This window comes from Dermatophagoides farinae, chromosome 1, assembly GCF_024713945.1.
Source record: "Dermatophagoides farinae isolate YC_2012a chromosome 1, ASM2471394v1, whole genome shotgun sequence".
NCBI classification, from domain to species: domain Eukaryota; kingdom Metazoa; phylum Arthropoda; class Arachnida; order Sarcoptiformes; family Pyroglyphidae; genus Dermatophagoides; species Dermatophagoides farinae.
This window is the reverse complement of record NC_134677.1, coordinates 470977-488569: the sequence shown is the minus strand read 5'-3', so window position 1 is coordinate 488569 and position 17593 is coordinate 470977. Positions and strand designations below refer to the sequence as shown.

Sequence of the window (17593 nt, the reverse complement as noted above, 5' to 3'; positions counted from 1 at the left end):
TGATGGATTCGCGTGCAATATTTTTTTTTAGCCAATGCGAGTACTAGTTTAAATTGAATACGATAGATGACGTGTTTAACGATTTTTTTGTTTTTTTTTTATTTATTTATTTGAAAATTTTCAATTTTTCCTTCATAAACATTGATAATTCTTTTCGAAATTCACTAGATTCATAATCACATTTTGGTTGATTATTCAAACGAAGGAAACGTTTTATATGAATTTTTTGATAAAATTCTTGTATCAATTTTCGATAATTAATGATTGGATTTTTTTCATTCGTCAATCTCATCAATGGAATGATAATGATGAATTTAATTTGTGTTAATGATTCATAGTAGATTAGTTGATATGAAGAATTTCGAAAATAGAAATAATCATCATCCTGTGAATTATGGTACGGTGGAATATTGAAACGTTTAATGAATGCTTTCAATGAATGAACTAGACCATAAAGAATTTGATGATATTCTTCATCGCATGAATCGTTGGAAATTGCCACCATACAATCGCCAGATGAATGTGTAAAAAATTTTGATTTATTCGCTTGTTTCAATTGCAATAAACATTTTCCATTCTTATCGAATATAAAAAAATAGCAAAATGATGACATAACTACTAATTTATTGCTTCGAATGGACAATGGAATGAATTTTAATTTTTCCTATGCAAACAAAAAAAAAGAATTCAAAAAACAAAAAAAGAAAAGGAAATTATTATTATCTCGTTTGTTTGTTATATTACATATAATGATCAAAGGATTGAAACAAAAAAAAATTGACCTGATTATGTAGTACATTTAGATAATTATTATCATCGTGATTATTATATATTTATAAATACCTTGTTTATAACCTGTGTGATAAAAACAGAAAATACAGCAGCAGACGAAAAAAAAACCGGAACTGATTATTGTTCAAAGACTGATTGTTGAATAATTAATCGATAATAACCACCAGCTAGCGATGAAAAAAATAAAAAATAAAAAACAAAACAAAATAAACAATGATGATGAAATGAAATTCTTTTTCATTCTTTTTTTTTTACTTTTGTTTTGTTGATTCAAAATTTCCACAAAATCACCGAACGAAACACATTCGAACGCGTTTTCGAAATTCGAAAACAAAACAAGAGAGAGAGAGAGAGAAGAAGAGGTAGAACAGACGATGTTCGTGAACGAAAAAAAAAACTGGTTTTTTTTTCACCACTCACTAACAACATGCATTTTGTCTCTTTAAATAATATATAAGCACCTCCTTCTCCTCCTCTTCCTCCTCATTTCATTTTCGTCTTTTCTTTCTTTTTTTTTTGTTTTTTTCCATTTCTTCGATTCGATTCAATTCGTTCGTTCCGTTTTCTTGGCCGCAAAAAAAAAAAAAAAATTTCTTCAGTGCATATATACCACTGCCACCATCATCAGTACAATCACCAACAACGGGGCCACAATATACGAACGTCGATTGTTGTCGTTGTCGTTGTCGTTGTTTTTGTTTTGGTTTTTTTTTCAAAAGCTTTTCCATCATTCTCTTTTTCATCATCATAATCATAATCATCATCATCATAATCACCACGAATGACGACAACGACGACGACGACAAATTTTCATAATTCTCAAATGGATTTTGTTCTAATTGTTTTGTGTGTGTGTGTATGTGTGTGTTCCATTCGTGTCTTTTGTTCGTTTGTTTGCCATTTTTTTCCATTTTTATTCTCAAAAGTTGTACTTTATTTATTTATGTAATTTGAATTTTTTTTTCTGTAAATTCGATCAAATGATGATGATGATGATGGAAACTTTGTTGTTGTTGTTGAGCTCATTTTGTTATTGTTAAATTTGTGTTTGTGTGTGTGTGTGAGTGTCTTTCTTGTTGTTGTTATTGTTACTTTTGTTGGTTTCAATTTTGTGTGATTCAAGATGAATAAATTCTGTGAAAAAAATAAATGAACAAATAAAAATCGAGCTTCAATTTTTTTTGTTTGTTGTCGATCAAAAATCATCTTATTTATTCAAATGTTTGATTTGAATGTCAAATGTCAGGTATGTAAATCCAATCGATTTGTTGTTGTTGTTGTTGTCGATGATGATGTCTCAAATTTCGAATGTTTTTTTTCTGCTTACCAAAAAAAAAATTGCATCAATTGCAGTAGTCTTTGTGTGTGTGTGTGTGTGTGTGGTAGATGTCATTAATCTCTCGCTCTGGACGGATTACAGACGACGACCACCAGAAAACTATCACAAAAACGTTCTTCATCACACACACACACACACGCACACAGTTCATTCATCTTAATGTTAGAATTTTTCATTCTTTATTTTATATAAATTCTCTTTATGTGCGATGATTATGAAAAAAAAAACGAAATTTGATTGCAAAAGTCGATGTTCAATGCTCTTTGAATTGTTTTTTTTTTTTTTTTTGATCATAAAAAATACTTCACAATTGATGTCGACATACGCACACACACACACATACACAATGGTGATGGTTCTTTTTTCTCATTTGAACCAATTCTGATTGCATAACCATGTGAATGATTTTGTGATGAGAATTTCTTCTTCTTTTTTTTTGCCTATCTTTGGCAAACGATTCGATTTGTTGTATAAAAATGCATGAAAAGCTCATTGACATTTTTTTTCATTTTTTTTTGTTATTATAAACTAGCTGATGATGATTGTGTTTGGCTTTGCTTGAATGATTGTTGTTGTTGTTGTTTATTCTTAAAATAACCAGATTGTGTGTGTGTGTGTATTCATTCAATTCAACATAAACACAGAAATCAAGGTTCACGAACTTTTTATTTTTTTCTTCTTCTTCATTCATTATGTTGACCACTTGTTGTTGTTTATGGATCAATCAATCAATGGTCATCGATTTATTATTATGGTTCCAAATGGAGCAAAAAAAATTACAGCAGCAGCAGCAGCAACAACAACAGAAAATTCATCGAACCAGGAACAAATTTTTTTTTTTAAAGTGTGTATCATTTTTCACATATGATGCTCAAATTTCATTTCAGGACTTGATTTTCATCATCCTCAATCAATCTTTATGGCTTTTTGTTGTTGTTGTTGTTGTTGTCATTCTTGTCAACGTAATACTTAGCGGTTTATCTATTGTTGTACGATCTGATTTTTGCTTTTCCTTCGTCAAGATTTACCATTTGTTTGATCGCAAAAACATGATAGTAAAAAATACAAATGAATCAAGATAATAAAGTTGTAACAAAACAAAAAAAAAAACGTGACCACTCTACACTCTGTTTTTTCTGTTGTTTTTTTTGTTTTTTGTTTTCAAAATTGATATTTCAATCCTGTTTCAGGTGAATGAGGTTTTGTTATGTTTTTTTTTTCTTCAATTTTGAATCCATTACATCATCATTAATTATGTCAAGTAGTAGAAAATTGTATCAGAAAAAATTTTTTCAATGATAATTGGCCAGTTTCACTTCCCGGAAGTGAATAAATCATCGATTTATTTACCATCGATTTTCATTTCAATTTTTTGACACATTCACACACACACACACACGAACAAACAAACAAACAGACAGTTTTTTCCATGTTTTTAAAACTCAATTATTATTATAACCTGATGAAAATGAAATGAAAATTCAATTTATGCAAATTTTTAATGATTAATTTCATTGAAAAAGAAGGAAAAAATTTCCGGTTTTCCACCACCACCACCACAGTCTTTGTTGTTGAACGTCATTCATTCGTTGTCATCGTCATCGTCGTCGTATTTCCCTAATTACTATTAGATAATTGATAAATTTTCAAAACAACAACAACAACAACAATGATGATGATGACGAAAAAAAAAGAAACTCAACATTATCATATGCGCATGTCTGTCTCATCTGTTTCGATTATCAATCGATCGATTGATTTTAATTGATTTATTGATTTGTTTTTATTGTGTGTGTAATGTGTGTGACTTATATATGATGTTTACTTGTTTGTTTTCATCATCATCATCGTTGAAAATTTTTTTTTTGAATCTCTTTTTTTTCACAAATTTTTACCGTTAACGTATATTTTTCCTGAACACTGAAAGAGACTGAGAGTGAGTGAAAGTGAAAAAAAAATGATAAAATTTCTTCACAATCAATAATTTTGGTTGGTTGGTTGGTTGGTTGATTGATTGATTGGTTATTTCCCGGTTATAACTGGTTGATAAATATATGGGGTAAATAAATATCATCATCATCATCGTTGTGAATAATAAAATGATGATCAAATGCCACCAACATCAATATCGAAAAAAAAAAATTTTGTGCCACGCATACAATTTGATCGCCATCGATCAAAATATAATCAATCAAACAGATTGTTGTTTCTCTGTATACGCGTGATCGGTTTTTTTCCCTACTCGTATAGAGGAAAAAACGGAAATTAAAAATTTGGCGAAAAAAAACAACAGCAACATTGATTACCTTTGGATGCTGCTTAAATGTCGCTTTTTTTGCACATTATCGGGTAAATATCCATCTATTTTGTTTGCCAATCTAAAGATTTTTGTGTTTGGATGCTTGCTGTATAAATATTTGATGATTCGATTTTAAAATGGTGTAAATGTGTAGAAGATAGAGGATGGATGCTGTTGTTGTTGTAGTCTATAAATCACACAGGTAAAATGATGATATTTGATGATGATAATCAAACATTTTCTATCGATTTGAATCAAATATCAAATCATCATCATCATTAATTAAATGTCTGTGTGTGTGTGTGTATGTGTTTATGGTTCATTTACATTAAATCTGATGCCCTTTCATTTAAATGATACCTGATTGATGAATTTTACAACATTTTGTTATTTTTAATCCAGCTTGATAACCGGTGTGTTGATTTAAATTTCAAAACAAAATAAATTTTGTCTTTGTGTACATGAAATATCCGGTAAGTTGTATATAAATATGGATTATGGATGAACAAAAAAAAAATGAAAAAGAATTTTCGTGATTGATGAAAATCTGCTTCGTCACCGTTATTTTGTTCCAAATTTTGTTTGATTCCATCACTCTTATATGTCTTATGTGTTTTATTGTTGTTTTTCTTTTTGAATTCCATAATCATAATCGATCAATAATTGAATGATGACTTGACATATTTTTTTTCCATACACACACACGCACTAATAAATCGATATATAAATTATTATTTTCAAGATTTCGGTTGTTGTAAACAACAGAAATGAAGGACAAACTTATATGTATGTGCGTGTGTTATATCGGGTAAATACCAAGAAATTATTTTCTGGTTTCCAAGTGAAATGAATCTTACTCTTCGGTTGCGCATAGCCAATAAAGTCAAGAAGAAGAAGACGATAATGAAGACAATTTGTTGAATTTGTTTGTTTGTTGGATGGTTCCAGAGTGTTGGATCTAAGAGTGTGTGTGAGTGCGAAAGATTCATTTTTTTTCGTTTTTTTAATTTTTTTTTTTGTAAATCTCTGTTCACGTGGCATTTTTGTTTTTGTTCTTGTTGTTGTTATTGTTCAATTTTTTTTTTGTTACTGTGTGTGTCATGTTCGATTTTGTTTTCGGCTTCTGCTGCTTCTTTTTTTTGTTCTGATGTAAAGATTTTCTCTCTTTTTCTTGTGTGTGTGTGTGTGTCAGTCAATCAAATCAGTCAGTCAGTGTTTCAACCGGTGAAAGTTGTAGTTTTTTTTAATGAGGAAGGAGGGGGATTTTTTCTGTTCCGTTATGAATCCGGTATTTTCATTTCATATGTTTCAGTCCATTTGTACTGTCCACTCTCTCTCTCTCTCTATCTCTATATTTATCTATAGATGTGTGTTAGAAAATGAAAAGAGAAGCAAAATGCATATATTTTGCATCTCAATTTATTTCTCTCCATCTATGTATATACTCGGTGCATGTCAGTTGTGTCTGTGTGTGTGCGTGTTTGTGTATCGATATATCAATTGATCTGATCTGATCTGATCTGATTTTATTTTATTAATTATGATTCATATTTCTGATTTCTAGATATTGTCAACACACAAAATAGATTATCGAAACATAATATCAAACAATTGGAAATATACGAAAATCAAAACGTAAGTGGTGAACCAATTTTTTGGTTTTTTATTTCATCAAAATTTTTTTTCCATTTATTATTTACATTATTATAGTGAATTCTAGTCTCTATTGGCAAAAACTCAGTGGACACTTTATATTGTTGTTGTTGTTGTTTTGTTTATTATAATTCGATACTTGGCCATTATCTTAGAAATAAAAAAAAAATGTCGAATCCAAATAAAGAAATTCAATCATCATCATCATCCTCATCGAATGGTGGTGGTGGTGGTAAACATTATCATCATCATCATCATCATTACCATCATCATCATCATAAAATGCATTGTTCAGGTGAATCTGGTGGAATTTATCCACAACAACCACCACCACCAACAGCACCACCATCATCATCAATACAGCAGCAGCAGCAACAACAACAGTTACAAACACATCATTCACATCATCATCGTCCACGTTATATACATGGTCATCGTCGTGCAAAAAGTGCCGGAAATGCTACATCAGTACGTGATTATTCCTATTATGCTGCTACTGGTCTTTATGCACATCAATCAGGTGAATCATTACAGCAACAAATTGCGTTGGATAAATCTGGTCCAATTATTGCATTAGCGTTACCAAATCTAAAGAAAACATCATCAGAAAAAACAATACATTATGATGCAACATATCCACCATATTATTTTCCATTACATCATCATACATCATCAATAGCCGGTGATCCAAATGTATCGATAAAATATTCATCATTAAAAATGCGTTCAACAGTGGGCGTTGGTGATACGGACACCGATAATTTGGATGTAGAAAAAATTGAATGCGGTTGTTGGTCATTGAAATTCAATTCGCTTAGGCAATATGCAACCATACAATTTTTCGTATTTCTTTGTTGCATTTTGGTAACACTGCAACAGGCACTTTCATCTGGTTATTTTAATAGTGTTATTACTACGATTGAAAAACGTTTTGATATATCATCACAAATGTCCGGTGCTATTGTTTCGACATTTGAGATTGGAAATCTTGCCACAATAATTTTTGTCAGTTATTTTGGTACACATCGACATATACCACGCTGGATCGGTACCGGTATCGTTGTCACTGCCATTGGTTCGTTAATATTTTCATTACCACATTTTATGTCATTGAAATCACCATTATCATCAATGCATAATGGTAAAAATCAATCGGATCAACAATATTTGGACAATACATGTCGTATACCGAAACCGGCATTAACGTCACCATTTCTTGAGAAAGCCAGGTAAATCAGATGTTTGATCATTTCGTGTTATTTTTGCTAACTAGATTTTTTTTTCTTGTATAGTCAATTTATTAATCTTGGTCTTTTGGATGATGATCCAAATTGTCTGCAAGAATCAAATTATCATGCACCACAAATGTTGGTTTTCATGTTGGCTATGGTTCTGATTGGTTGTGGTGGTACACCAATTTTCACATTGGGCACCACTTATATTGATGATCATGTGCCAAAAGAAAGTTCATCAATGTATATGGGTTGTATGTATAGTATGGTTGCTTTTGGTCTAGTTTGTGGATTTCTACTCGGTGGATTCTTTATCAATGTTCATGAAAATGCATTGGGCACCGGTGTTGTGCCAGAAGATATTTTTCCTGGTCATACTAAATGGATCGGTGCATGGTGGGCTGGTTTCATTTTACTCGGTATACTGCTTTTAATCGTATGTTTTAAATAATTTTTCAGTTTTTTTCTTTCCACTAAATCTAATTGTTTTTTTCGTATGGACCCCACACTATTTAGATCTCGATACCATTTTTTATATTTCCAAAAAGTCTGAAAGCAAAAAAATCAAAAGAATTAATTGTCGCTTTACCAAGCGGTGGTGGTGGTGGTGGTGGCTGCCATTCATATACGGGTAATAACTGCAGCAGTAACAATAATAGTAACAGTAATAACGTTAAAACTAACTGTGGTGATGATCCAAATGGAACTATGAATTCAAAAAATACAAAATATGGCCGTAAATTGGGTGAAATACCGGCTTGTATGTGGCGACTGGCATGCAATCCAGTCTATATGGTCACCTGTCTTGGTTCTTGTATGGAATTGGCAATCGTTAGTGGTTTTCTAATTTTTCTTCCCAAATATTTGGAAACACAATTTTCTTTGGGAAAATCACAAGCAAATTTATTTGCCGGTGGTATCGCTATACCTGGTGCTTGTTTTGGTATTTTTCTTGGTGGCTACATTCTGAAACGTTTTCAATTGACACCAAAAGGTGCCATTCAAGTTGTTTTATTTTTCAACATTATCTGTATGGGTCTCTATACGGCTTTATATTTTCTTGGTTGTGAAAATGTTAAAATGGCCGGCACTACATTACCATATGCCAACACGTATGTTTTTTTGACTTTCATATTTTTTTCAAATTTAATTTCTTTCTTCTTCTTCTATAGAACAAGATTTCAAGATACATTTTCCGTCAATCTGACAGCTGAATGTAATCTAGGCTGTCGATGTTCATCGAATGATCTGGAACCAGTATGTGATGTTCGTAATAAAATTAGTTATTATTCACCATGTTTTGCTGGCTGTACTTCGGTCGATAATTCTCGTGATGTAAGTTTTGATTACATAATCCCAGTTTTTTTTATCTTATCTTATCTTATCGTTTTTTTTTGACGGCACAATCCAATGGCCATTTCTTTAGATTCGAAATTATAGCAATTGTGCTTGTCTACTATCCAATAATAATAATAATCATGAAATCACTATGGTGCCTATCGTTACGCCTGGACCATGTCATCAGATTTGTACGGCAATGGTTCCATTTATGGTTCTATTATTTATTATCACATTGGTCGTTTCAATCACACAAATGCCTGTTGTTATGATTACATTGAGGTATATGCATTATCAGAATGAATTTAAATTCATTCATTTTTAATTTGTTTTTGGCCAAATAATATAGATCCGTTGATGAAGAAGAACGTTCATTAGCATTGGGAATGCAATTTGTTTTGTTTCGTTTGTTTGGTTACATACCATCGCCAATTGTTTTCGGTAATGTTATTGATTCGACGTGTTTAGTTTGGAAAAATCATTGCGGTGAACAAGGTGGTTTCTGTTTACTTTATAATATTGAACAATTTCGTCTGAGGTGAGTGGATTTGGATTATTTTTTTTTTGTTTTGTTTTGTTTCATTTGTTTCTTTCTATTTATTTTTTTTTATTTTCACAAAATAGATATGTTGGTGTTTGTAGTGCATTCAAAATAACGGCAGCAATTTTATTCTTTTTTGATTTATTACTAATTTGTTATCGTGAGAAAAAAGAATTGAAAAAATTACAAATGAAAAACGGTACATTTACTACTGATGAAGTAATATCATCAATTATTTCATTGGATCGTTTATCCGTATTTGGTTGGTCTGTTGCACCGGAAACTATTGCTGAAGCTGATGAAGAACAACAGCCACTAGGTGGACAACAACAACATCAACAGCAACAGATGCAAGATTCAGATTATAATTCAGCCATAGATGATGATGATGAAAATTTATCATCAAATTCATCATTGATTCCCGTTCCGATTGGTGTTGGTAATTTGATAGCAATAAATGATAATCATGATAATAATAATGGTGATAATAATGACAATCAAACAACGATGATGATACCATCATCTAATATAAATTCAATACAGATTGAAATGTTACCATCATCATCTACATCGAAACATTATCATCATCATCATCGTTCAGAAAGTTTAGTATAAGAGAATCTCAGGTTACACACCATATCATTTTTTGGTGTTATCATTGAAACATGGCCATAATTATCATCCAATCGATTTGATGAACTCAGATATCAATGGAAATTTTTTTTCTCTTTTCGTTTCGTTGAAATTTTTTATTTTACCATAAACTCCACATACAATACATAACAACAAATCAAACAATGTATGAATCTCATCATCATTCAAATGAGCAGTAGAAAGAAAAAAAAATTGAGGTTATCACCACCATCAATCGATCAATGAATTGATTTATTGAATTTCATCATCGATAATCAATCAATCAATCAACTATTTATTTATTTTTTAATTAAATAATTTTTTTCTTCATCATTTTCAACAACAACAACAACAACAACAAAAATATACTGTGATACATACACACAATAACTCTTTGGCCGCCATGATTAGGAAAATTGATCATTAAATAGGCAATCAATTTTTTTTTGTTTGTTGTTATTGCCAGCCATAATGTGTTGTTTTATTTTTCTATTATATTATTTATATGTAAAACAAAACAGAAACAAAAAAAATTTCTGAAAAAAATGGACAAATCACCTCATCAACTTTTCCATTGGACATTTATATTAATTAACACTATTATAGCCACTATTATTATTATTGATGAATGTATTTTTTTCTATACCCCACTAATAACAATAATAATAAAAAAAATTTTTCTTTTAAATCCACTATCGATTGATTCGTGTCCACTGTCGTGCCTGCCCAAGCCATAGAAGCAATTTTTTGATGATGATGATGATGATGAACATATGGTTACCGTTTTTAGCCCATTTTTTGAATCGATATATATCGAATGAAAAGAAAATTTTCTTTGTGTTTGTTTGTTTGTTTGTCTGTTGAATGAATGAATAGAACATTTGCATTTCCTGTCTATAATATGACAAGGTCATCATCATCATCATCATCAGATTTCATTGTCATTGACCCTACATTGATGATGACGATACGATGAAGGTATGTCATGTCATTGTTGACCTGGCCACTGATGACAAAGATGATGATGATCAGCATCCAAACTAGAGATTTGATTTAATTTGACCATGACATTTGTTCGTATCTGACCCTATGAGGTCAAGTAGTTGAACAAGAAAAAAAAATCCAAAAATCTTCATAATATACAGTGAAAAGTGAAAGCCACATATCGAATATCTTTTGAAAAAAAAAGTTCAACAACGAAAACAAAAAAAAAATTCTAAAGGTCAGTGCCGTACTCGTTTATAACGTGTGTGTGTGTGTATGTGAATGACCGAAAATTGTTGTCTACTACAAACAAACACAAACAGATGAAGAAAAAAAACCTAGACGACCATCAGTCAAAGGCCAAAGGGAAAATCAAAATGTTTTTTATTTTCCACACACACACACACACACAGACAAAAACAGACAATCAACAGGTTTTTTTTTTGGTTGACAGCAGGACCATGTAGGGTTCTTGACCATTCCCAAACAAAAATTTCCCATGGTCCATTTAATCTAAAGGTAAAGGCGGTGGTGGTTTATTCAAAAAAAAAAAAATTCAACCTACACACACGGTCATCATCATCGTCATAACTCTTTTTTTTTCTTTCGTGAATTTTCACATGAAAATTGCAAAAAAAAAAATCTTTTTCTGCAATCGTTCACAAAGTGGATGTTTGTTTTTTTTTTGTTTATTATGAATGATGATGATGACGATTGTCAACAAATGTCATTGGCCTGTCCTTGAACTTGTGTGAAAAGAAATAAAGAAATAAAAAAAAACACCAAGGTACGATTGTTGTTGTCGTTGTTGTTGATTATCATCGGTTTACACCGGTCAATACCGATATAGACCAGAGAGTTTTGTTTTTTTGTTTTTTTGGTCTAAAAATATGTGTGTATGCGAAATCCGGTATTATCCAGAAACGAAATGACCAACATGGAGATAACCTAGATTTCACTTCATTTCATTTCATTTTTTTTATTGCTAAATCAAATTTCGACCAAATCATGATGATGATCAACCAAAAAGGCTAAAAAAGAAGCCTTTTTCTTATTTAAAAAAAAAAATTGAAATGAAAAGAAAAGACCTAATTATCGAGAAAAAGTAAGACCAAAAAGCAAAAAAAAACCAATATAACCAGATTTGTCGCTTTTTCTTTCATTTAAACAAAAAACAAAAAAAAATAGGACATGAAAATGAGAGAGAGAAAGAAAATGATGAAGAGAATGGAAAAAAAGGGTTAATAATAACTTAAACACACACACACACAAAGTGTGACAATCGCCGTTGTTGTTGTTGTTGTTGGTGGTGGTGGTTGGTATCTTACTTTCGAAATTTTTTTTTTGTTTTTGACATCTTTAAAGTTTTTTCAAAAAAAAAAAAAAAAAAAAAACAAGAGGCGAAGCTAATCATGTAATCAATCACAAATCGTGCACATCATTCGTTTATCTGTATTTTTTTTTTTTGTTCACTATAGAAAAAAAAGAGAGCCCGAAATACGTGAAAAAAAATGTGAAATGAAAAAATTTTCAAATCTTTTCTTCTTCTTCTTCTATTGATCACCATTCGATTGCCACTCTCTCATTCGTTTTCATCATCATCCATATGCTGTATGTGGTTGTTTGGCTGGTTGGCTGTTTTGTGTTTTCTGCATCTTTTTTTTTCTTCTTGTTTGTTATCCATCCAGTTTTTTTTTGTCAAAAACACAAACACTGATCACACACACGCTACGAAGCAGTACAAAGCATTGAACAAAAAAAAAAGAACAACCACCACCACCACCACCACTGCCGCTTTCAGCAGTTTCATTCATTTTTTAATTTTATTTCGATCAATTTTGATTTGAAAAAAAAATCAGAGAAATAAAGAGAGATGGACTTTTATTATTGTGCCATTTCAATGATTTCGAAGCGTGTGTGTGTGTGTGTGTGTTATAAAATTTTTTTTAGATTGAATCAGATTTAATTCCAAAAAAAATCATCATCAGATAACTAACCAGAATTAAAATCACTCAACCAATCAACAGAATTCTGTGTTGATATTCCTGTGTTGATATATAACAAATGCATGTGGTGTAATTCCCGAATGCACATGTTTCTCTCTTTCTCTTTCTTTTCAATCACAATTCTATTCATCGTCGGCCGGTTATATATCTCTGTTTTGTTCTAGTGTTGTGGTTTAGGCTTTTCTAGGTTCACTCACTAAATCTCACAATTCATCATTGTGACTGTATAGTTGTTTTTTTTCTGTGTATTTATTTCGAATGATTATTTGGTGTAAATAAAAACGGCATGTATTTGTTGTATATCAATGAATGGTGTGTTTCCAACAACAACAACAACAACAACAACAACAACTGGTAGTAGTATGAAAAAAAATCGGAAAACCTAAAATCGGTGCTTTCTTCTTTATTTCATAAGACTGCCGACTGCCGCCACAGCCGTCATCATTATCAACATAGTCGTGGTTGTTGTGAAAAGAAAAAACAAAAATCGAAAATTGTGAATACGCCAAATTGAAAAGCGAAAAGAAAAAAAATCTTCTTATAGTCTGTCCACCAGTCGTCCGATCATCGACAACCACGACAACACACGACAGAGATCTTACCCAGACATCAGCAAGTAGAAGATTGTTGATGACGACCATCATCAATACCAGACCGACTTGTGTCTCTTGTGTTGTTTGTGTTTGTATTTGTGTGTGTTTTTTTTTATTATGGTGTGTGGTTATTTTGTTTTTAATTGCTAAAAAAAAAATTGACTCGTCGCCACCACCACCAACACGTCTTGAAGCATTCTGATTTGGAAATAAAAGAAAAAAAAGATGATCCAAAAGTCACAATAAATTGTATATATAAATGGTAAATAACAACAAAAACAATCATTTTTCGGATTGTTGTTGTTGTTGTTGAAATTTTAAATATACTATTTTAACCTTGTTTGTGTTTGTATTTTTTTTTGTTTTGTTTCCGAATTCGAATCATTTTGATACTTTCTTTATTTTTGAATTTTGATCAACTTTAATTATAAAAAAAATAAACACAAAGAAAATGTCAACAAATCAAGATGATTCGTCTACTACTGCAGCCATCAATATCAACAACAACAACAACAACAACAACATTAATAATCATTCATCAAAAAATGAAATAATATCACTTACTATCGATCCAAAACAACAACAACATTCAAATAATCATCATCAAATGTTAATGATGAAAATGATGGCCAATAATGATGATGATCATGATAATATTGATGATAATGATTTTTCCTGTGGAATATTCAATTGGCATCCAAAATGTATGCAACATTTTGCAAATAAAAAATGTTTTCTAGCTTTATTCTGCCTGACATCCGTCCTGCAAGGAATTTATTATACATATTTTGTTAGTGTTTTAACAACAATTGAAAAATTATATCAAGTACAAAGCCGTACTACAGGTATTATAATGAGTTCAACGGAAATTGGCCAGATTAGTGGTGCATTATTACTTACGTATTATGGTGGCAAAGGTCATAGACCAAGATGGATAGCCACCGGTATGTTGGTGTTTGCATTCGCAGCATTATTATGTTCGACACCACATTATCTTTTCGGTAGTCAACCAGCATCAACACAACAACAGCAACAACAATTATTCGCCAAAGAACAATCATTGATCAATTTACCGATGAATACAATGTGCACGATTGATAATTCGACGGCTGAATTATTCTGCAATCAACAATCCGACGTTGTCGTACAACAAAGTCGTGTGAATAATTTTGTTCTGGCCATATTTTTCATGAGTCTATTGATGATTGGATTAGGTACGACTACTGTCAATACATTGGGCATTCCATATATTGATGATAATGTAGCGCCAAAAGAATCACCACTTTATTTCGGTATTACAATTGGTGTTCGTATATTTGGACCGGTTTGTGGTTTTCTTTTGGGATCTGTTTGTACTAGTATACCTGTGCAATTTCCATTCGGTACATCGGATTTACAGCCAAATGATCCTAATTGGATTGGTGCTTGGGTAAGTTTATGATTTTGATTTTTTTTTCATTTGTTCAAAAAATCCATTTCCTTTTTTCCCATATTTCAGTGGTTAGGTTTATTTTTGGTTGGTGTATCGCTGGCATTAGCATCGATTCCAATGATGGTTTTCCCAAGACGATTACCACAACCTGATCCAAGTTCTTATTGTCATAGACAACAACAACAACAAAAAATGGAACAAGAAAATCTTCTTAAATCATTACATCAGCAACGAATCAATAATCATGATCATCATCATATGGATGAGCTTAACAATACTGAATTGATCACATTCTGTGATAATAATTCATCATCTGTTGATCATTGTATTGAAAAGATAAAACCGAATGGCAATCAAAATGATCATTCAACAATTGGTGGTGGTGGTGGTGGTGGATTTTCTCAAGCTTTGAAACGTTTGCTTACCAATGATATATTACTTTGTCGTACGGCTAGCTCTGTTTTGCATATTCTACCTATATCTGGTCTTTATACATTTTTACCAAAATATTTGGAAAGTCAATTTCAATTGACAGCAACTGATGCAAATATGATTGCTGGTTTAGCCGGTATACTGGTTATGGGATTCGGTATATTTGCCAGTGGTACATTTATGCGTCGTTATAATCCAAGTGCTCGTTTAGTTGCCCAATGGATTGCATTTGCTGCATTATCCTATGTTATTGGAATGATTATTTTGATGTTTTTGGGCTGTCCAACCAATCAATTTGCTGGTATTAAACAACATGATAATATCAATGGGTATGTATTTTGTGATTATATTGACATTTTTATATTTATTACCATCATCATATTATCATTTAGTCAAGATTATTTTCTCGATATTAACCACAAGAATCTTTCATGTTCATATGATTGCCATTGTCCACAAGGACGTTTTGAACCAATCTGTATGAATAATGGTATTACATTTATATCACCTTGTCTGGCAGGATGTTCAACAGTTCATGTCAATAGTACTGAGGTATTAAGTTTCTTCTTCTTCTTTTTTTCAACAAGATAATCATAATGAATTTCTTTCTTTGTCTTTAGAAATTTTATACCGATTGTAAATGTCATGAACATTCGAATAATAATAATATCGATATGATCGATATCGTTGAAACTTTAGAAGCAAAACCTGGAATCTGTCCATTAGAGTGCAATACATTGACATTGTACATTATTATCTTTTCATTTACTGTACTTATACATTCTACCTCTGAAGTTGGATCAATGTTACTTACATTACGTTGTGTTGAACCACGTGATAAAGCTATGGCATTAGGATTTATTTCATTTGCAACCGGATTGTTTGGTTAGTTTTTTTTTTGTAATGTATGTTTGGCAACATTATAACATTATTATTCTAGGTAATGTTCCATGTCCAATCCTTTATGGATCAATCATCGATTCTACATGTTTGTTTTGGGAAGAAAATTGTGGAAAACTTGGCGCCTGTCGTCTATATGATTCAACACGTTTTCGGCAATTATTTCATGGTTTAACAGCATCAATTATGTTTCTTGCATTTTGTATCGATCTCATTGTCTGTTATAAAGCATCGGCTATTCAATTTCATGATGATACAACACAACAACAACAACAACAACAACATGATAAGAATGAGAACGAAGTCATGATGGCCGATGAATTCAAGATCGTTCAACAGCAACCATAAAAAGGACAAAAAAAAATTAATCCGAAAAAAACGTGTTGAATCATCTTGTTTTTAGTTTTTTTTCTTGTTTTATTTTTTTTAATTATTATTATTTCGCTATAATAATTTGTTAAAATCATTCATTTATTTTGTTATCATTTGTATATTCAATTCAGGGATGGAAAACTTTTTGTTTCCAACAACAACAAAACAGAAGAATGAAAAAAAATGTAAATATCCATTCATTATCCATTCGTTATCTTCTGTCCTTTTTTTGTCACATTTTTTTCTCGACATTTTTTACATTTATATAAATGATGATAATAGAAACATACACAAAAAAAATCCACCAATCAATCAAATATCGATGATTCGGCAATTAAAGAGAAATTTTTTTCTTGTTTTATCAATTAACAAATAAGATTTTGGTTGGCCAAAAAAAAACAAATACAAATGAAAATGGCACTGATTTTCACCACCAAATAATAATGATTGCTGGTTCGACGACCTATTGAGACAGGCAACAACAACAACAACAACAACCAATTACACCGGATGGATTTTTAAAAATGTTTTTATAATTTATCAACAAAAATTTTTGATTGTCATTCCAAGCAGCAGCAACAACAACAACAACAACAATTTTAATCTCGCTGCATAGTGACGGCATTTTATATAGAAAAAGAAAAAATTTTTCCATTTAAATGCATTTGATGATTGATAATGGCATACTGACTGACATCGGGCATCAATAACAGTAAGTGTGGAGTGTAGAGTTTGAATCGGGAAAAAAAATGTTTTATTACCGGTGTAATTATGGCTAGAATGTTGTTGTTGTTGTTTTTTTTTCTTGCCAAGGTTAATGACCAATAAAAACGAAACGAAACAATTTTTATTGCCAAAACATCATCATAGTCGTCGATTGCTTGAATCACATGAATGTAATTCCATACATATACTTTCAATTTTCATTTAATTATCAACAAACACACCGAGAAAGATTATTTACATTTACATAATATAAATATTTTTTTTTTGATTGTTAATGTATGCAATCATCATCATCATCATCATCATTTGATTTGATTGGCG

The 17593-nt window shown here is 31.1% G+C and overlaps 2 protein-coding genes across 2 annotated transcripts; both read left to right on the top strand.

Annotated features, from left to right (window-relative positions):
* Nucleotides 1–1541: 1541 nt before the first annotated feature.
* On the top strand, nucleotides 1542–10515 carry LOC124492345 (solute carrier organic anion transporter family member 3A1). The gene is made up of 9 exons (XM_075731356.1): nucleotides 1542–2038; nucleotides 5995–6065; nucleotides 6141–7312; nucleotides 7376–7751; nucleotides 7832–8427; nucleotides 8488–8650; nucleotides 8742–8935; nucleotides 9003–9191; nucleotides 9278–10515. The coding sequence occupies exons 3-9, from the start codon at nucleotides 6252–6254 to the stop codon at nucleotides 9807–9809; spliced, it is 3111 nt and encodes a 1036-aa protein (XP_075587471.1). The 5' UTR covers nucleotides 1542–2038; nucleotides 5995–6065; nucleotides 6141–6251; the 3' UTR covers nucleotides 9810–10515.
* Nucleotides 10516–12282: 1767 nt separating this feature from the next.
* On the top strand, nucleotides 12283–16911 carry LOC124492333 (solute carrier organic anion transporter family member 74D-like). Its single transcript, XM_075731416.1, has 6 exons — nucleotides 12283–13672; nucleotides 13859–14839; nucleotides 14909–15603; nucleotides 15667–15826; nucleotides 15895–16159; nucleotides 16215–16911. The coding sequence occupies exons 1-6, from the start codon at nucleotides 13670–13672 to the stop codon at nucleotides 16520–16522; spliced, it is 2412 nt and encodes an 803-aa protein (XP_075587531.1). The 5' UTR covers nucleotides 12283–13669; the 3' UTR covers nucleotides 16523–16911.
* The last annotated feature ends 682 nt before the right edge of the window (nucleotides 16912–17593 follow it).